General features: G+C 38.1%; 2 protein-coding genes across 8 annotated transcripts in view; one reads left to right on the forward strand and one right to left on the reverse strand.

Moving 5' to 3' along the window:
* ATM (ATM serine/threonine kinase) overlaps positions 1–20,928 on the forward strand; it is a 140,310-nt gene that overhangs the window by 30,854 nt on the left and 88,528 nt on the right. For all 7 annotated transcript variants that reach the window (XM_055273004.2, XM_063636467.1, XM_063636463.1 and 4 more), the window contains 11 exons: positions 211–436; positions 2,600–2,725; positions 3,861–3,986; positions 5,376–5,465; positions 7,493–7,664; positions 9,044–9,243; positions 11,707–11,789; positions 11,889–12,044; positions 13,306–13,381; positions 13,496–13,626; positions 20,236–20,353. In XM_055273004.2, the coding sequence (XP_055128979.1) occupies positions 211–436; positions 2,600–2,725; positions 3,861–3,986; positions 5,376–5,465; positions 7,493–7,664; positions 9,044–9,243; positions 11,707–11,789; positions 11,889–12,044; positions 13,306–13,381; positions 13,496–13,626; positions 20,236–20,353 (1,504 nt within the window). The remainder of the gene's footprint in view (positions 1–210; positions 437–2,599; positions 2,726–3,860; positions 3,987–5,375; positions 5,466–7,492; positions 7,665–9,043; positions 9,244–11,706; positions 11,790–11,888; positions 12,045–13,305; positions 13,382–13,495; positions 13,627–20,235; positions 20,354–20,928) is intronic.
* The window catches only part of C3H11orf65 (chromosome 3 C11orf65 homolog), a 213,110-nt gene continuing 194,802 nt past the window's right edge, over positions 2,621–20,928 (reverse strand). Inside the window, exon 9 of the mRNA XM_055273027.2 lies at positions 2,621–2,681. Coding sequence (XP_055129002.1) covers positions 2,665–2,681 — 17 coding nt within the window. The 3' untranslated portion in view covers positions 2,621–2,664. The remainder of the gene's footprint in view (positions 2,682–20,928) is intronic.

The following is a 20,928-nucleotide window of genomic DNA, read 5'->3' on the forward strand; positions in this document are numbered from 1 at the left end:
ATTTGCTACTGAATAATGAAATTGGATACAAGTAGGTATCAAAGTCCAAAGAAGAGAAGCATTTAAAAGAATAATCTATTAATTATATAAGTAGTCTTTGAATGATGTAGATACTAGGTTAATGTTTTCCTTTGTAATATATTGCTAATACATATAAAGGCAAAGCATTAGGTACTTGGTTTTTAAATTAAAGATCTTACTTTCTTGAAGTGAACACCACCAAAAAGATAAAGAAGAACTTTCATTCTCAGAGGTAGAAGAACTATTTCTTCAGACAACTTTTGACAAGATGGACTTTTTAACCATTGTGAGAGAATGTGGTATAGAAAAGCACCAGTCCAGTACTGGCTTCTCTGTCCACCAGAATCTCAAGGAATCACTGGATCGCTGTCTTCTGGAATTATCAGAACAGCTTCTAAATAATCACTCATCTGAGGTGAGATTTTTTAAAAAAAGAACTAAGCTTATATATGATTCAACTTTGGTAAACTGTTAGGAAGGAGAAATAGGGGCAGGAAAAACACCAAGGATGGTGGGAGGCTTGATTTTAAAAGCAAAGTGGCAGTAAAGGGCTACAAATTGGACAACTTAGCATAATTAAAGGAAAACTCAATAATAATTTGAGTACTTCCTTTGTACTGGAAATTATGGTAGACATAAAATAATTCCTTGTGTAGGTTAGTGAGGAATAGTAAGACTTTGAGCATATATGATGAAAAAAGCCTCTAAATACAAAGGAGGGAAATGTTACAGTAATAGAAAAGAACACGATTTAAACAAATCTAATAGATTTTGGTGGCATTTGAAGAGAGACAAGTGATTAGTAAAGACAATAAATGGACTAGCAATTATTTTAGACGTCATCCAGGAATTTCCTTTAGCCTCATAAAATCACGAGTTCTCTTTATGTATACTATTCTCTTGCCAAAACTTCCATTTTTTAAAATGTGAAATGTCTTTCTACCTATTTCTGTGTATTCAGATCATCCACATGTGAAAATCCTTGCTAACGCCTTTTTTAGAATCTCAGAAAGTAAGATTCTAAGAATTTTTCTTTTTGAGACGGAGCCTCGCTCTGTTGCCCAGGCTGGAGTACAGTGACGTGATCTTGGCTCACTGCAACCTCTGTCGTCCAGCTCAAGCAATTCTCCTGCCTCAGTCTTCCGAGTAGCTGGGACAGGCGCGTGCTACCACGCCCAGGTAATTTTTGTATTTTTAGTAGAGATGGGGTTTTGCTATGTTGGCCAGGCTGGTCTTAAACTCCTGACCTCAGGTGATGGACCCACCTCAGCATCCCAAAGTGCTAGGATTACAGGCGTGAGCCACTGTGCCTGGCCTAATAATTTTTCATCTTTTAATTTAATAGTACTTAATGTTTCACATTTTTAATGGCAGTTAGCATCTTCTTTATACCATGGATATTTACATATGGTTTGTATACAAATATCTCTTGAACTATAACTCTTAAACATAAGCTCTTAAAAGGGCATACATATTTTTATTAATCTTTATATCCTCCACAGTGCCTTATTACGTGGTAAATGATTAAATAAAATAAAGCCATCAATCCATTCAAAGGAGTGAATTCAGTAGCCAGGGAAAATGACTTGAGGACATGAGAGGGGACACTGTGCCTCTTTATGATCTTTTACTGACATTCTTCTGCACCACAATTGTAACCACTTTCATTACAAAGTAATTTAGTTTTGTATATTTTCTCCTAAAATGCCATTTCCTACCCTGTAGGAACAAAAAAAATCTGAACGTCTTGTGTGTAACTTAGCAGATTCTTAGTAATTCTATAAAATTGTCTAAACTTTTTTTTTTTTGAGATGGAGTCTTGCTCTGTTGCCCAGGCTGGAGTGCAGTGGCGTGATCTCGGCTCATTGCAACCTTCACCCCTGGGTTCAAGCAATTTTCCTGCCTCAGCCTCCTGAGTAGCTGGGATTATAGGTGCCTGCCATCATGCCCAGCTAATTTTTGTATTTTTGGTAGAGACAAGGTTTCACCACGTTAGCCAGGTTGGTCTCGAACTCCTGACTTCACTTGATCCGCCCGCCTCGGCCTCTCAAAGTGTTGGGGTTATAGGCGTGAGCCACCATGCCTGGCCAGCTGTCTAAACTTTTATCTACTAGAAAAAATGTTTTATGCTATTCTGTGGAGTCTAAAAAGCTGAATAAGTCAAGGTTCCTGTTCTTCAGAAGCTTAAAATGTCATTTTAATGTCTGTTTATATGACTCTAATTTCTACCTGTGTTCTAAGACTTATAGTCATTTATTTGCCTATGAAGCTTTTTTTCTTTTCTTTCATCCCTACCTCAGATATTTAAGGGCCTATGTGTACAGTACATGCTCCACCCTACAATGATATATCCTGCTTGGCCATCGGGAGATACTTAGGCTATTTTTCTTGAGAATCCTGGTTATAATTCTACAGTGATCTCCTAGTTGTTTTTAAAGCTATCCAGGATATGCCACCTTTAACTCAGTTAACTGAACTTTTGTTTTTTAGTATGTATGTAGAATTTGTTCTTACAAAAGATAGAGCATACTAAATTATTTATGAAATATATATATTTTTATTTGTGGTTTACTTTAAGATCACAGATTCAGAAACTCTTGTCCGGTGTTCACGTCTTTTGGTGGGTGTCCTTGGCTGCTACTGTTATGTGGGTGTAATAGCTGAAGAGGAAGCATATAAGTCAGAATTATTCCAGAAAGCCAAGGTAGGAGAATTTACACTAATAAAGTTTCAGATAAATTTGAATGAAATGTATTCCTGAGAAAATTATTACATTTGTTTGGAAGACATTAAATTTTATGCAGGTTAACCTTTTCTTTTATTTATGTAATAGAAGAAATTATACTATGTATTTTTTAAATTGTTTTAATTTTTAAATTTTTAATTATTATTATACTTTAAGTTCTGGGGTACATGATGCAGAACATGCAGGTTTGTTACATAGATATACAGTGCCATGGTGGTTTGCTGCACCCATCAACCCATCATCTGCATTAGGTACTTCTCCTAATGCTATCCCTCCCCTAGCCCCTCACCCCCTGACCTGGCGTGTAATGTTCCCCTCCCTGTGTCCATGTGTTCTCATTGTTCAGCTCCCACTTATGAGTGAGAACATGCGGTGTTTGTTTTTCTGTTCTTGTGTTAGTTTGCTGAGAATGATGGTTTCCAGCTTCATCCATGTCCCTGCAAAGGACATGAACTCATCCTTTTTTATGGCTGCATAGTATACCATGGTGTATATGTGCCACATTATCTTTATCCAGTCTATCATTGATGGGCATTTGGGTTGCTTCCAAGTTTTTGCTATTGTGAACAGTGCTGCAACAAACATATGTGTGCATGTGTCTTTATAGTAAAATGATTTATAATCCTTTGGGTATATACCCAGTAATGGGATTGCTGGGTCAAGTGGTATTTCTAGTTCTAGATCCTTGAGGAATTGCCACACTGTCTTCCACAATGGTTGAACTAATTTACACTCCCACCAACAGTGTAAAAGCGTTCCCATTTCTCCACATTCCGTCCAGCATCTGTTGTTTCCTGACTTTTTAATGATAGGCTGTAAGCATGAAACTCTTTCTTATCTCTTGGTAGTACTCTGTCACTGGTATGATTTGCAAGAACAGAGTATAAGATTTGCCATTTTAAAAAATTGTTAATGAGTTTTGCTTATACTGTATGACTACGTGGAAATTCTAAAAACATTTCATTTTTTCTCTTAAGTGCACTTTATTTTATTTTTTATTTTATAGTATGTCCAAGATCAAAGTACACTGTAAAAAGCAATACTAAACTATAATTTTAACTGGAATTTGCATTTTTCCTTCTATTCGTAATAGTCTCTAATGCAATGTGCAGGAGAAAGTATCACTGTGTTTAAAAATAAGACAAATGAGGAATTCAGAATTGGTTCCTTGAGAAATATGATGCATCTATGTACACATTGCTTGAGCAACTGTACCAAGGTAAGACTTTCTTCTTCTTCTTTTGTTTTTTGAGATAGGATATTTCTCTGTCACCCAGGCTAGAGTGCAGTGGGATTGTCACAACTCATTGTAGCCTTGACCTCCTGGTTTCCAGCAATTCTCCTGCCTCAGCCTCCCGAGTAATTGGGACTACAGGCATGTACCACCTAGCTAAAATTTTCTTTTTACTTGAAAGTGTAGCCTATGCAGGGAATTGATTACTGGTTGATATTACTGTTTTGGTGTCCACTCATAAATTTATTTTTTACTTTCATTTTTATTCTTTTTTTTTTGAGGCAGTCTCTTGCTCTTTCACCCAGAGTGAGTGATGACATCACTGCAATCCAGCAGCCTTGACCTCCTGGGCTCACAGCGGCCTTGACCTCCTGGGCTCAAGTGATTCTCCCACCTTAGCCTCCTTAGTAGCTGGGACTACAAGTGTACACCACCATGCCTGGCTGATTTTTGTATTTTTGTATTTTTTTGTATTGATAGGGTTTTACACGTTGCCCAGGCTAGTCTCAAACCCTAGGCTCAAGTGATCCTTACACCACATCCTTACATCTCAAAGTGCTGTGATTACAGGTGTGAGCTACCATATCTGGTCACATTCATAAGTTATACAAATTGATTTAAAATTCAGTTGAATGGTACATAAAGGTAATATCCAGACAAATAAGCAATAGGAATCTGAGTTTCTCTTGAAACTAATTTTATAAGTTCAGGAAATTTTCTGAGATTGCCTTACAACTTTTATATACAACCATATAGATGACTCTTTTATTCCTAGGACATTTTCATTCATTTAATAAAAATTTTTTGACCCAAACTATGTGGTATGCGTAGCAGGGCTAGTGAGCAACACAACAATAATTCCAGCACATACTTTACTTTTTTTTTGCTCAGATCACCTTACATAACATTTGGTAGAAAGAGTGCTACTGCGTGTAATCTTTGTTTTTATCTGCAGCGCCTGTGAGATAGCCAAGCCAGGCCCCAGAGTATTGATAATAATTGGAAGTATATTTCAGACCTAGTATTAGGTACATGGCCATATAGCAATATTATCAACATATTTCTTGGTTTTGTAATGTGTTTTTCCTCCCTTTTGGTGTAAGTCGGGAAGGAGAAAAGTAGAATAAACTCTAACCTATAATTATAGCTTACTTATGTTTAGGGTCAATAGCTGTTACTTTAATGTTGTTAAAGCACAATGAAAGACGTATAGTATAGTTATTATTACTCTAAGAAAAGATGTGTTTTTGAAGCAGCATATATCTTGGCCCTAATAGTAAACTATCTACATTTCATTCAAGATAGAGAAAACACTGTCTGCCAAGAATAATTGTTTTTATTTCTTTGTTGCTTGGTTCTTTGTCTTAATTGCAGAAGAGTCCAAATAAGATTGCATCTGGCTTTTTCCTGCGATTGTTAACATCAAAGCTAATGAATGACATTGCAGATATTTGTAAAAGTTTAGTAAGTATGCTTCCTGTTTTGCTATCATATTTTGATTCTAACAGGCATAATTTTTTTGTTGAAATATCTTTGTAAATAAGGATGCATCTCACAACATATAGCTCTTACATTTTTACAAATGTAGAAATTAAGGCCGGGCGCGGTGGCTCACACCTGTAATCCCAGCACTTTGGGAGGCTGAGGTGGGTGGATCACAAGGTCAGGAGATTAAGACCATCCTGGCTAACACGGTGAAATCCCGTCTCTACTAAAAATACTAAAAATTAGCCAGGCGTGGTGACATGCGCCTGTAGTCCCAGCTACTCGGGAGGCTGAGGCAGGAGAATTGCTTGAACCTGGGTGGTGGAGGTTGTAGTGAGCCAAGATCATGCCACTGCACTCCAGCCTAGGCAACAGAGCGAGACTCCATCTCAAAAATAAAAAAATTTTAAAAATAAAATGTGGAAATTAAATAATTTGTCTTGTGGGGAAATATACCTGATTGCTTCTTAATATCAATACCTAGCATAGTAGTGCCTGCCTTTAGTTTCTCAATAAATAATTGAGAACTTAAAAATTGGGAACGAATCATCCAGGCTCACAGCTATTTCTATGCAACATTGTACCAAAATTTAAAATAATTCTTTGTTCTTTAAAAGTGACCAAAAATCTTGCCAGGCAAGCAACATATTCTTATTGTAGTATTTATTTTTCTTCCATACAAATGGGCTATGCCACATACATTCTTTTTTCTGGAACACTGCCGGGCATACAAAGTAGATATTGAAATATCTATTGAGTGAAAACACATTCTGTAACTTATTTCCATTTTATGACACATCTTAATCATTTTCCATGTCACTGTACTTATTTTATAAGCTATCTGCTGTTATAGTTTGTTTATTTAGCAGTGCATGGTATTCTATTGTGTGGTAATAGTGAATAGTATATATGTATATGAAAGCTTATCTGCTCTGTTGCTTGGGCTGGAGTTCAGTGGCATAATCTCAGCTCACTGCAGCCCCCACCTCCCAGGTTCAAGAGATTCTCCTGCCTCAGCCTCTCAAGAAGCTGGGATTACAGATGTGTGCCACCACAACTGGCTAATTTTTATATTTTTAGTAGAGACCAGGTTTCACCATGTTGGCCAGGCTGGTCTAGAATTCCTGACCTCAAATGATCTGCCCACCTTGGCCTCCCAAAGTGCTTGGATTACAGGGGTGAGCCACCACACTGAGCCAAAAAGACCATCTGCTCTTAATTAACATTTTAAGTGGTTTCTAGTTTTTTGGGTTACAAAGACTTCTGTGGTACAGATTATTGTACTTTTATTTTGTCTGTTTGTATTTGTGTATATGATGGATGTAGGATAATTTCTAGTAGTAGACTTGCTTGTTCAAAAGGAGTGCGAACTTTACTTTTTGATGGATATTGTCATTGTCCTCCAAAATATTCATACCAATTTAGACATTTTCCTGCACCCTCTTTGGGTAACACTTTGGGTGTTACAAAACTTCTTAATATAAGAAATAATTTTTAAAGTTTGCATATTATTTTGTTATGTAGACATATTACAGGTTATATATCCATTTTACTATTGTTGGACATTTAGTAGAAAAAGTATTGTAGTGTTCATACTTACACATGAACCTTGAATTGTTTGATGAGGTAAATTTTTTTTTTTTTTTTGAGACAGAGTCTCACTTCGTCAAACCCAGGCTGGAGTGCAGTGGCATGATCTCGGCTCACTGCAACCTCTGCCTCCCAAGTTCAAGTGATTCTCCTGCCTCAGCTTCCTGAGTAGCTGGGATTACAGGTGCCCACCACCACACCCAGCTAATTTTTGTATTTTAAATAGAGACAAGGTTTCACCATGTTGGCCAGGCTGGTTTTGAACTCCCGACCTCAGGTGATCCACCTGCCTCAGCCTCCCAAATTGCTGGGATTACAGATGTGAGCCACTGTGCCCAGCCTGATTAGGTAAATTTTGACTACGACATGCTCCTGCAAGAAGCCATCTTGAACATCTTTGTTTCTCTTCCTTGAAGGCATCCTTAATCAAAAAGCCATCTGACCGTGGAGAAGTAAAACCAATGGAAGATGATACTAATGGAAATCTAATGGAGGTGGAGGATCAGTCATCCATGAATCTATTTAACGATTACCCTGATAGTAGTGTTAGTGATGCAAATGAACCTGGAGAGAGCCAAAGTACCATAGGTAAATACATATTTACTACTTGGAATTTCTTTTACCTCTTTATATTGATTTGGCAGTATAAGAGGCCTCATTGATATCAATTTTGTGCTTATTTCATTTTCTCTTAGTATAGCCTTTTAGAATTGTTCCTTTCCTATATACTTTATATTTTTCTGATTTTTATTTGAATTTATTAGTTTCATATTTTATTCTTCATAGAAGGAACTTAAGATAACTATTAAAGAAATAAACCAGGCCAGGTGTGGTGGCTTACACTTCTAATCTCAGCACTTTGGGAGGCCAAGGCGGGCGGATCACGAGGTCAGGAGATCAAGACCATCCTGGCTAACATGGTGAAACCCCGTCTCTACTAAAAACACAAAAATTAGCCGGGCGTGGTGGCGGGCGCCTATAGTCCCAGCTACTCGGGAGGCTGAGGCAGGAGAATGGCATGAACCTGGGAAGTTGGAGGTTGCAGTGAGCCGAGATCACGCCACTGCATTCCAGCCTGGGCGACAGAGCGAGACTCCGTCTCAAAAGAAGAAATAAAATCATACAATTGGTTATTTCGGCAATAGAAAGCAGGAAATGAAAACACACCTGTAATGCCATTGCTTTTAACCTTTTTCTGTTATTTCTCTGTAGAAACTTTCAAAATTGTAGTCAACATCAACATTCACATGTTATGAATGCCTGTTTAATTATAAGTATTTTTCCAGGTAGTTGCTTTTCTTTTCTTTTTTTTTTTTTTTTTGAGACGGAGAGTCTGGCTCTGTTGCCCAGGCTGGAGTGCAGTGGCGCAATCTCGGCTCACCGCAAGCTTCACCTCCCGGGTTCACGCCATTCTCCTGCCTCAGCCTCCCGAGTAGCTGGGACTACAGGCGCCCGCCACCACGCCCAGCTAATTTTTTGTATTTTTTAGTAGAGACGGGGTTTCACCGTGTTAGCCAGGATGGTCTCAATCTCCTGACCTCGTGATCCGCCCGCCTCAGCCTCTCAAAGTGCTGGGATTACAGGCATGAGCCACCGCGCCCAGCCTGCTTTTCTTGATAGTCATACTTTTTAATGGCTTCACCATTTTTCAGTCATAAATACCATAATTTACTTGACATTTTTTATTGTCAGAAATTTAGATTCTTTTCTATTTTCCTACAATAAACATTATTGCAATGATCATTTGTCTGAGGGTTTTTTTTTCCCCATATTTTGAATTATTTCTTGACAACAGCATCCTGGATAATTTTTCAAAAAGACTTTTGAAGCTTTCAGTGTATAATTAATTTCACTATAATTTTGCTTTTCATATACTTTTTTTTGTGAAGAGGAGGAAATTTGAGTTAATATGAATATATATGGCTGTTGTGCCCTTCTCAGTGTTAATGAGTGCTTTTTATTTTTAGGTGCCATTAATCCTTTAGCTGAAGAATATCTGTCAAAGCAAGATCTACTTTTCTTAGACATGCTCAAGTTCTTGTGTTTGTGTGTAACTACTGCTCAGACCAATACTGTGTCCTTTAGGGCAGCTGATATTCGGAGGAAATTGTTAATGTTAATTGATTCTAGCACGCTAGACCCTACCAAATCCCTCCATCTGCATATGGTGAGTTACGTTAAATGAAGAAGCTCTTGGATTTTATCTGATGTTGCTGATTAAATGTAATGAGTTGACATGTAAGAATCACATGGTGTCTTTGAAGAATTGAAATTGCTTTCTTGAGAAATGAACCTGAGACTAGTTGGAAAATAACACTTTTTCTTTTAATGTGCTGTGAGCAAATTTAAGTGGATGCTGAAATATTAAAACTTAGATGGGTTTTGGATAGATTTATTCTCTTTAGGTTTAATTGTTATAAATTATTTTAATTAGGCTAAGAAACATAGACCCTGAATGTAAAAATATTACATAACATTGTGTTTGAAGTTGGAACCTTGCCTTTGACCTTAGTTTATATATTTTCAGTTTTTTGGATTTGATTTCGAAATGATAGTGAAGTTACAAGAATACTACAGTTAACATTTTACCATATTTGCTTAGTCATTCCCTCTCTCCACACACACACTCATACGCAGACACACACATCGTTTTCTCTGAACCATTTTGAGATGAAGTTGCACACATGATGCTCCTTATACTTCAGTATATATTTCCTAAAAACAAGGATACACTTCTTTGTATCCCTACAGTATAATCATCAAAATCAGGAAGTTAACATTTTGTCATTGCATTTAGGTGTATAGTCTGTTTAGTCTCCTTCAATCTGGAACAGTTCTTTTTTTATTTATCATGACCTTCATATATTTGAATAGTACAGGTCCATTGCTCTGAGTTTGTCTGATGTTTCCGTATGATTAGATTTATACTTTGATGAGAATGTTGCAAAAGTAATTCCTCTTCTGCCTTCACCCTGTCCATTTATCTGTCTGTTGATAGATATCTTCAAATCCAAGCCAACATCACACAGTTTATCTTTTTTTCTGTCCAAATTTATAAATTGCTTTACTAGCAGTTAAAAAAACACCCCAAAACCTGACTATCCACTCAACCTGAATACATTTACTTATTTGCTCAACAACCTTATATATAACTAATCTGACCATGTGGGTCATTTTCTTAGCCCTAGCCCCAGTGTATGTGGAGGTAGAGCCCCTGGCCTAGCGAGTAGCAAGTTGGGTCCTAGGTCATGTCCCCACTTCCAGCAAATTGTCAAACATGCCTGGTGAGTCCCTAATTAGAACCTCTGATCACAGTAAATTGTAGACTGAGTCATTGGTGGAATCCCTGGTCATGTTTCCCACCCTTGGTGAAAATGCACGTCAATCCCTTAGAGTGAGAAAACAAGTTTGGTTGTGCCCTGTTTGGGCCCCTGGTTTAGGTCCTGTCGGATACTCAAGTCTCTATCCCTGACCAAGAGGAAGTTACATGCTTTTCTTGAAGTATTGATGTTTCAAGTCACTTCAAAACATTCAGTAACCTCATGTACGTGACTCTTAATGTCAAATAATGAAAAGGATCATTTAATTTCCTTTGTTAATATCTGAAAAGGATTAAGAAATATATTATTCTATATGTAAATAGGAAAAAAAATCCCTTATTATTTCAGTATAGCCAGAAAATTATTTGGTAGTTCTCGGAAACTGGCTGCCCAGATAATAACTACCATTATAACTGGTCATTGCAACAGCCCTTTCTGTCCATAGTACCATAAAGAGCCTTCCAAGATTGCCTTGTGGGAAGATAGGTCAGGGTTTTTGACTTCTTCCCTGCCCATGATTATCTCTGCTTTCCAAAATTCATTAATAGTTTTCAACCACTGGTCTATTATCCCCAAGCATTATTTTGGGAGAGTGGAGACTTACAGTTTCAGAATCTTGCTCAAGCTGTTAATTGCAACAGTGGTAATAATGATCATTTATTGAATTCCACAATAGAAGCTAGACTTTTACGTTTATTTTCTCTAATCCTCACAGTTATCTGGCCAGGTAAGTGATATATCTCCACTCTACAGATGAGGGTACGAATTCCCTAGATGACATAAGGCAAGTTTTTTACCAGAAAAGTTAAGGCTGTGGTACTGGGATTTGAATTTTCTGTTTGACTTCAAAGCCTTTTGTTTTTACTATATACCTGTTAAAAATTTACAGCTGTGTGTGTGTGTGTACGTGTGTGCATGTATGAATTTATGTTTATATACTTAAAAAATTTTTTTTTTTTTGAAACGGAATCTCGCTGTGTTGCCCGGGATGGAGTGCAGTGGCGCGATCTCGGCTCACTGCAACCTCTGCCTTCCAGGTTCAAGCGATTCTCCTGCCTCAGCTCCCTGAGTAGCTGGGATTATAGGCGCCTGCCACCACCCCTGGCTAATTTTTGTGTTTTTAGTAGAGATGGAGTTTCACCATATTGGCCAGGTTGTTCTCAAACTCCTGACCTTGTGATCTGCCTGCTTCAGCCTCCCAAAGTGCTGGGATTACAGGTGTGAGCCACTGCACCCGGCCTATGTTTATATACTTTTTAAAGTAAATGATGTGTGGATAAAGCTGATTTTTTTCCCTCCTACCATTTTAGTATCTAATGCTTTTAAAGGAGCTTCCTGGAGAAGAGTACCCCTTGCCAGTGGAAGATGTTGTTGAACTTCTGAAACCACTATCGTAAGAAATTAAAACCTTATGTTCACTTTAAATTTATAAAATAACTGATGTGTTCTGTTAAGCTTATAAAGTTAAACTTTTTTTTTTTTTTTACCACAGCAATGTATGTTCTTTGTATCGTCGTGACCAAGATGTTTGTAAAACTATTTTAAACCATGTCCTTCATATAGTGAAAAACCTAGGTCAAAGCAATATGGACTCTGAGAACACAAGGGATGCTCAAGGACAGTTTCTTACAGTGATTGGAGCATTTTGGTAGGTACAGTCTATTTTGTGGTCTTATTTTTCTTTCTTTTTTTTAACTTTATTTTATTATACTTTAAGTTTTAGGGTACATGTGCACAATGTGCAGGTTTGTTACGTATGTATACATGTGCCATGTTGGTGTACTGCACCCATTAACTTGTCATTTTGTGGTCTTATTTTTCTTTTGCTATCTGTAGATACGAATGCAAGTTTTGTATCCACATCAGTGATTTCTTCTGATCTTCCTACATAGCTAATACATCTTTTAAGAATAGCAGAATGTAATTTGTGTTTCCCTCAGTCGCTTGAAGAACTACATTGCTTTTTGTTTAAGGCTTGGCTTTCTAAACTGTTTAACTCATTTCTGTGCAAATTTTGAATCACTTAATAATTTGACATATATAGTGAATAAAGAAAGGACAACAAGCCAAAATCAGTTGAATTGTTCATGTTCCCAAAGTGAACAAATTGGCTTTGTCCTTATCTGGTTATTTTATGCATATTGTCACATTCCAAGATAACACCCTGATACTTACAGAGGAGCACATACATATAATTTAGAACCCTTGTACTATTTGATTGCTGAGTAATTCTAAATCAATAGAATGTTTTTTATTTTTGTGTTTTTTTGAGATGGAGTCTCACTCCATCACCCAGGCTGCAGGCTGGAGTGCAGTGGTGCTATATCTGCTCACTGCAACCTCTGTCTAGTAGGTTCAAGCAATTCTCCTGCCTCAGCCTCCCGAGCAGCTATGATTACAGGCTCCCGCCACAATGCCTGGCTAATTTTTTTGCATTTTTAGTAGAGATGGGGTTTCAACATGTTGGCCAGGCTGGTCCCAAACTCCTGACCTCCAGTGATCTGCCCACCTTGGCTTCCCAAAGTGTTGGGATTACAGGTGTGAGCCAGTGCACCCGGCCTGATTGTGGTTTTGAAATCTTCAATATACCAGACAAAACTTTAACAGAGAAATTTCTTTCTAAAGTAAGTTTACTGTAATATAGTTAGCCATTCTATGGTAGCCCCCCAAAAAGAGACATAATGGTATAAAACAAATAATATATGCTAAAATGAATTCTTGCACACTAATTTCTTTTACCTTGAATTTTTGAGAAGGTGAGTATATTGGCATATTCCACATAATGACAAATAAGTTTAGCACAGAAAGACATATTGGAAGCAACTTATTATAACCTTAATATTCAGTGAGTTTTCTGAGTGCTTTTATCAGAATGATTATTTAACTTTGGAAAACTTACTTGATTTCAGGCATCTAACAAAGGAGAGGAAATATACATTCTCTGTAAGAATGGCCCTAGTAAATTGCCTTAAAACTTTGCTTGAGGTGAGTTTTTGCATTTTTTTAGTAAGATCTCCATTGAGAATTTTAAAGCAGTCTTTGTTTGTTAATGAGTAATTTTTCTCTATTTCATGTTTAACCTCAGTTCTTTTCCCATAGGCCGATCCTTATTCAAAATGGGCCATTCTTAATGTAATGGGAAAAGACTTTCCTGTAAACGAAGTATTTACACAATTTCTTGCTGATAATCATCACCAAGTTCGCATGTTGGCTGCAGAGTCAATCAATAGGTAATGGGTCAACTATTCATGAAGTATTTGGAATGCTGCAGACGGCAGTAGAATGTCTTACATAGTAACAGCTCACAGTTGCGATATTAAAAATAGCTAACACTTGTTGAGTATATACGGTGTGCCTGGCATTTATGTTTATTCTTAATTCTTACACTTCTATCACTTAGATTCTATTATTTCCTTCAATTTATAAATGAAAACTGTGACTTAGGTAAAGTAACTTGCTTATGCCACAGAGCTAACAAGTGGTTGACTTGAGTGAGGTGTGTCTACTATCACATACAGGAGATATGGACTGTTTGGAAATTACTGTGATTTAATGTGAGTTTATAAAATGATAATTAGCACATTTTACATTGTGCTAATTACAATTATATTTACTTGAGTGAACATCCAGTGAAGCACTGGAAGGATTCTATCATGAGGATCTTTTATATTTGAGTACTGGAATAAACATGTATTAATTTCATTCTTTTTTTTTTTGAGACGGAGTTTCACTCATGTCTCCCAGGCTGGAGTGCAATGGCGTGATCTCGGTTCACTGTAGCCTCCTCCTCCTCGGTTCAAGCAATTCTCCTGCCTCATCCTCCTGAGTAGCTGGGATTACAGGCACCTGCCCCCACGCCCGGCTAATTTTTTTATTTTTCATAGAGATGGGGTTTCGCCATGTTGGCCAGGCTGGTCTTGAACTCCTGACCTCAGGTGATCCACCCACCTTGTCCTCCCAAAGTGCTGAGATCACAGGCGTGAGCCTTTAATCATGTAGTTTTTGTCATTCATTCTGTTTATGTGATGGGTTATGTTTATTGATTTGTGTATGTTGAATCAGCCTTGCATCCCAGGGATGAAGCTAACTTGATAGTGGTGGATAAGCATTTTGATGTGCTGGATACAGTTTGCCAGTATTTTATTGAAGATTTTCACATTGATGTTCATCACGGATAATGGCCTGAAATTTTCTTTTTTTCTTGTGTCTCTGCCAGGTTTTGGTATCAGGATGATGCTGGCATCATAAAATGAGTTAGGGAAGAGTCCCTCTTTTTCTGTTGTTTGGAATAGTTTCAGAAGGAATGGTACCAGCTCCTCTTTGTAACTCTGGTAGAATTCAGCTGTGAATCCATCTGGTCCTGGGCTTTTTTTGGTTGGTAGGCTATTAATTACTGCCTCAATTTCAGAACTTGTTATTGGTCTATTCAGGGATTTGACTTCTTCCTGCTTTAGTCGGGAGGTTGTATGTGTCTATGAATTTATCATTCTTCTAGATTTTCTAGTTTATTTGCGTAGAGGTATTTATAGTATTGTGTGATGGTAGTTTGTATTTCTGTGGGATCAGTGGTATTATCCTCTTTATCATTTTTTATTGTGTCTATTTGATTCTTCTCTCTTTTCTTCTTTATTAATCTTGCTAGCGGTCTATTTTGTTAATCTTTTCAAAAAACCTGCTCTTGGATTAAGATTTTTTAAAAGGTTTTTTTTGTGTGTGTGTCTCTATCTCCTTCACTTCAGCTCTGATCTTAGTTATTTCTTGTCTTCTGCTAGCTTTTGAATGTGTTTGCTCTTGCTTCTCTAGTTCTTTTAATCGTGATATTAGGGTGTCAATTTTAGATCTTTCCCACATTGTCCTGTGAGCATTTAGTGCTATAAATTTCCCTCTACACACTGCTTTAGCTGTGTCCCAGAGATTCTGGTACATTGTATCTTTGTTCTTATTGGTTTCAAAGAACTTACTTATTTCTGCCTTCATTTCGTTATTTACCTAGTAGTCATTCAGGAGCAGGTTGTTCAGTTTCCATGTAGTTGTGCGGTTTTGAGTGAGTTTCTTAATCCTCACTTCTAATTTGATTGCACTGTGATCTGAGAGACTGTTATGATTTCCATTCTTTTGCATTTGCTAAGGAGTGTTTTACTTTCACTTATGTGGTCAGTTTTAGAATAAGTGTGATGTCGTGCTAAGAAGAATGTATATTACTCTGTTGATTTGGGGTGGAGAGTTCTATAGATGTCTATTAGGTCTGCTTGGTCCAGAGCTCGGTTCAAGTCCTGAATATCCTTGTTAATTTTCTGTCTCATTGATCTGTCTAATATTGACAGTGGGGTGTTAAAGTCTCCCGCTATTATTGTGTGGGAGTCTAAGTCTCTTCGTAGGTCTCTAAGAACTTGCTTTATGCATCTGGGTGCTCCTGTATTGGGTGCATATATATTTAGGATAGTTAGCACTTCTTGTTGCATTGATCCCTATACCATCATGTAATACCCTTCTTTGTCTTTCTTGATCTTTGTTGGATGTTTATCAGAGACTAGGATTGCAACCATTGCTTTTTTTCTTTCTATTTGCTTGGTAAATATTCCTCCATCCCTTTATTTTGAGCCTATGTGTGTCTTTGCATGTGAGATGAGTCCCCTGAATACAGCACACTGATGGGTCTTGACTCTTTATCCAATTTGCCAGTCTCTGTCTTTTAACTGGGACATTTTAGCCCATTTACATTTAAGGTTAATATTGTTATGTGTGAATTTGATCCTGTCATTATGATGCTAACTGGTTATTTTGCCCGTTAGTTGATGCAGTTTCTTCATAGTGTCAATGGTCTTTACAATTTGGTATGTTTTTGCAGTGGCTGGTACCAGCTTTGCCTTTCCATATTTAGTGCTACCTTCAGGAGCTCTTGTAAGGCAGGCCTGGTATTGACAAAATCTCTCAGCATTTGCTTGTCTATAAAGGATTTTATTTCTTCTTTGGTTATGAAGCTTAGTTTGGCTGGATATGAAATTCTGGGTTGAAAATGATTTTCTTTAAGAGCGTTGAATATTGGCCCCCACTCTCTTCTGGCTTGTAAGGTTTCTGCCGAGAGATCCGCTGTTAGTCTGATGGGCTTCCGTTTGTGGGCAACTTGACCTTTCTCTCTGGCTGCCCTTAACATTTTTTCATTCATTTCAACCTTGGTGAATCTGATGATTATGTGTCTTGGGGTTGCTCTTCTTGAGGAGTATCTTTGTGGTGTTCTCTGTATTTCCTGAATTTGAATGTTGGCCTGTCTCGCTAGGTTGGGGAAATTCTGATAATATCCTGAAGAGTGTTTTCCAACTTGGTTCCATTCTCCCCATCACTTTCAGGTACACCAGTCAAACATAGATTTGGTCTTTTCATATAGTCCCATATTTCTTGGAGGCTTTGTTTGTTCCTTTTCATTCTTTTTTTCTCTAATCTTGTCTTCATGCTTTATTTCATTAAGTTGATCTTCAATCTCTGATATCCTTTCTTCTGCCTAATCAATTCGGCTATTGATACTTGTGTATGCTTCACGATGTTCTTGTCCTGCGTTTTTCAGCTCCATCAGGTCATTTATGTTCTTCCCTACACTGATTATTCTAGTTAGCAGTTCCTCTAACCTTTTTTCAAGGTTCTTAGCTTCCTTGCATTGGGTTAGAACATGCTCCTTTAGCTCAGAGGAGTTTGTTATTACGCATCTTCCGAAGCCTATTTCTGTCAGTTCGTCAGTCATTCTCCGTCCGTTTTTGTTCCCTTGCTGGTGAAGAATTGTGATCCTCTGGAGCAGAAGAGGCATTCTGGTTTTTGGAATTTTCAGCCCTTTTGCGCTGGTTTTTCCTCATCTTCGTGGATTTATCTACCTTTGGTCTTTGATGTTGGTGACCTTTGGATGGGGTTTCTGTGTGGACGTCCTTTTTGTTGATGTTGATGTTATTCCTTTCTGTTTGTTAGTTTTCCTTTTTACAGTCAGGCCCCTCTGCTGCAGGTCTGCTGGAGTTTGCTGGAGGTCCACTCCAGACCCTGTTTGCCTGGGTATCACCCGTGGAGGCTGCAGAACAGCAAAGATTGCTGCCTGTTCCTTCCTCTGGGAAGGTTCGTCTCAGAGGGGCACCCGCCAGATGGCAGCCGGAGCTCTTCTGTATGAGGTGTCTGTCGACCCCTGCTGGGAGGTGTCTCCCAGTCAGGAGGCACGGGGGTCAGGGACCCACTTGAGGAGGCAGTCTGTCCCTTAGCAGAGCTCGAGCGCTGTGCTGGGAGATCCGCTATTCTCTTCAGAGCTGGCAGGCAGGAACGTTTAAGTCTGCTGAAGCTGTGCCCACAGCCGCCCATTCCCCCAGGTGCTCTGTCCCAGGGAGATGGGAATTTTATCTATAAGCCCCTGACTGGGGCTGCTGCCTGTCTTTCAGAGATACCCTGCCCAGAGAGGAGGAATCTAGAGAGGCAGTCTGGCTACAGTGGCTTTGTGGCACTATGGTGGGCTCCGCCTGGTTCGAACTTCTAGTGGCTTTGTTTATACTGTGAGGGGAAAAAATCCTACTGAAGCCTCAGTAATTGCAGACGCCCCTCCCCCCACCAAGCTCCAATGTCCCAGGTCGACTTCAGACTGTTGTGCTGGCAGCAAGAATTTCAAGCCAGTGGATCTTAACTTGCTGGTCTCCATGGGGGTGAGATCCACTGAGCTAGACTACTTGGCTCCCTGGCTTCAGCCCCCTTTCTAGGGAAGTGGATGGGTCTGTCTTGCTGGCGTTCCAGGTGCCACTGGGGTATGAAAAAAAACTCTTGCAGCTAGCTCAGTGTCTGCCCAAATGGCCGCCCAGCTTTGTGCTTGAAACCCAGGGCCCTGGTGGTGTAGGCACCCAAGGAAATCTCCTGGTCTGCGGCTTGCAAAGACTGTGGGAAAAACATAGTATCTGGGCTGGAATCCACCATTCCTCCCAGCATAGCCCCTCACAGCATAGCCCCTCACGGCTTCCCTTGGCTAGGGGAGGGAGTTCCCCGACCCCTTGTGCTTCCCGGGTGAGGCTACACCCCACCCTGCTTTGACTCTCCCTCCGTGGGCTGTACCTACTGTCTAACCAGTCCCAATGAGATGAGCCAGCTACCTCAGTTGGAAATGCAGAAATCACCACCTTCTGCGTTGATCTCACTGGCAGACCAGAACTGTTCCTATGTTGCCATCTTGCTATTCTCTTGTTTTATTTTTCTCTAGCATTTATGATAACGTGAAACATATTTTAATATATTTACTTCTCCCTATTCCACTAGTATATATGTTCCTAAAAGGCACTGGTTTTTGTCTGTTCTGTTCATTGTTGTATTTTTAGCACCTAAAACAATACTTGGCATGTGATAGGTATCCAATAACTGTTTTAAAATAAATGAATGTACTTGAAAAAAAATTACATGATGCTTCAAAAACATCAAAGCTGAAAATCATTTGAGTAACTTTGAAATGTAAGCGATCAATAATAAAAGATCACTATATTGTTCAGCAGTCACATAAAGTATTAAAACTAATATTTCAGTATTTGAATATGCTGACAGTAATGTTTTCATAAACTAGATTTTGTGTCTAACTGCTCAGATTTGGAACTCTTTTTAGTAAGACCATAATGCATTGCAAGGATTTCTAATGAATACGTTTAGTAGTTCAAGTCCTTATTAAATCTCACAGATTAAAGCAAATGTATGCTGAACTTTAAGGACTGAGGTAATGTAAGACTGAGTTGAATGTAACAAGGCGGCAGTGTAGTGGTGGCATTAAAAAAATTGAAGATTCAAAAAGCATAAATTCAAGAATAACATGCAAGTAGCATTCTTTTTTTTTTTTTTATTTTACACTTGTTAGATTTTGTCTTAGTCCCTTTGTGTTGCTATAAAGGAAAACCTGAGGCTGGATATTTACAAAGACAAGAGGTTTATTTGGCATATGGCGTCTACATCTAGTAAGGGCCTCAGACTCATGGCAGAAGGCAAAGAGGAATCAGTGTGTGCAGAGATCACATGGTGAGAGAGGAAGCAAGGGTGGAGGCAGGGAAGGCCATGCCAGGCTCTTTTTTTAAATAACCAGCCCTTGTGGGAACTGAATGGTGAGAACTCACTCATTCCTTACCCTCAGGCCTTAATCTGTTCGTGAGGGATCTGCCCCCATGACTCAGACACCTCCCATTAGGTATAACCCAATGGGGATCAGATTTCAACATGACATTTGGAGGGGATAAACATTCAGACAATAGCAGATATCTAATGTTCAGCTATTTTAAGAGCAGTGAGTGAAACTAGAAGAATCAGAGGAACATAAACAATTATAAAAGCTTCAATTACTAAAAAAGGATAAAAGACAAAGTTGATTAAAGAGTTATCCTTAAGTATGTGGCTATTACGCAAAAGGTGTACTGATCAACTTTTTTCCATCACATAAAACAAAATTTAAATGGTACATAAAAACATTAACTTACCCACTTTCAGAGTGATTAAATATTAGAGCAGGTTGACATTGGAATCTGTGGACTCAACTAATTGGTGTTTGGCCAGAGAACAGTTGATCTTTTCTGGCTAGTTTGAGTTCAGTGCTGTTCAAATTTGGGCAATAGTTAAAATATATTTTAAGACACTCTTCAGTTCTAGGAGAAAACAGATTTTGTATTCAAGACCTTAATACTAAGCTGCTGATCTGAACTTCTTTAAATAAACTAAGGTTTTATTAGTCTTTAAGAAAGAGCTGGTATGTTGTTATGTCTCACAGAGTGATTTATTTTTGTTCTGGAATATGCTTTGGAAAGTAGGGTTTGAAATTAAAAAATTATTTCACTGTTTGTTTGTTTGCTTGTTTTAAGATTGTTCCAGGACACGAAGGGAGATTCTTCCAGGTTACTGAAAGCACTTCCTTTGAAGCTTCAGCAAACTGCTTTTGAAAATGCATACTTGAAAGCTCAGGAAGGAATGAGAGAAATGGTAATTTTAAGTAATATGTATTTGCTGTTATCATATGCTTGCTATGAATATCCCATAAATTACTTCACCAAGTTTGGCATAAGAGAGTTTATAATCCAGTAGTTTACAGTATAAAGCTGCTCTAAAACAACGGTATGAATTGAATGAAACTGCATTATTTCTGGGTCACAATGGGTCAAATCATAGCAATTTCTTTTGGTTTAGCATTTTTTAGGGAGAAACCCAAAATTTAACTGAGTTTTTATGGGCATATGGCTTCCTTTTTAAAAAAAAAATCCTTTCCTATGTGATCTGATTAAAAGCTAATTAAGGGAACAGGTGACAGTGGGAAGAAATGGATTGAGGAGAAGAATTTCACACAAGATCAAATCATTGTGGTGTTTACAGTGAAACTTGTGATATTTCACATTTCTGTAGAATAATATATTTTTTATGGTAATGATTATCTTAGAGTTCAAATTTTTTCATTTATTTATGCCCTGGTTTGTTTCTTACAAGTATTTAAGATAGTTAAATAACTGTCAAGTCTGTGATAGTGGGAAATTGAAAGAATGTGAGTTTAGAAAAGAATTTCA

Source organism: Symphalangus syndactylus, chromosome 3 (assembly GCF_028878055.3).
Source record: "Symphalangus syndactylus isolate Jambi chromosome 3, NHGRI_mSymSyn1-v2.1_pri, whole genome shotgun sequence".
NCBI classification, from domain to species: Eukaryota; Metazoa; Chordata; class Mammalia; order Primates; family Hylobatidae; genus Symphalangus; species Symphalangus syndactylus.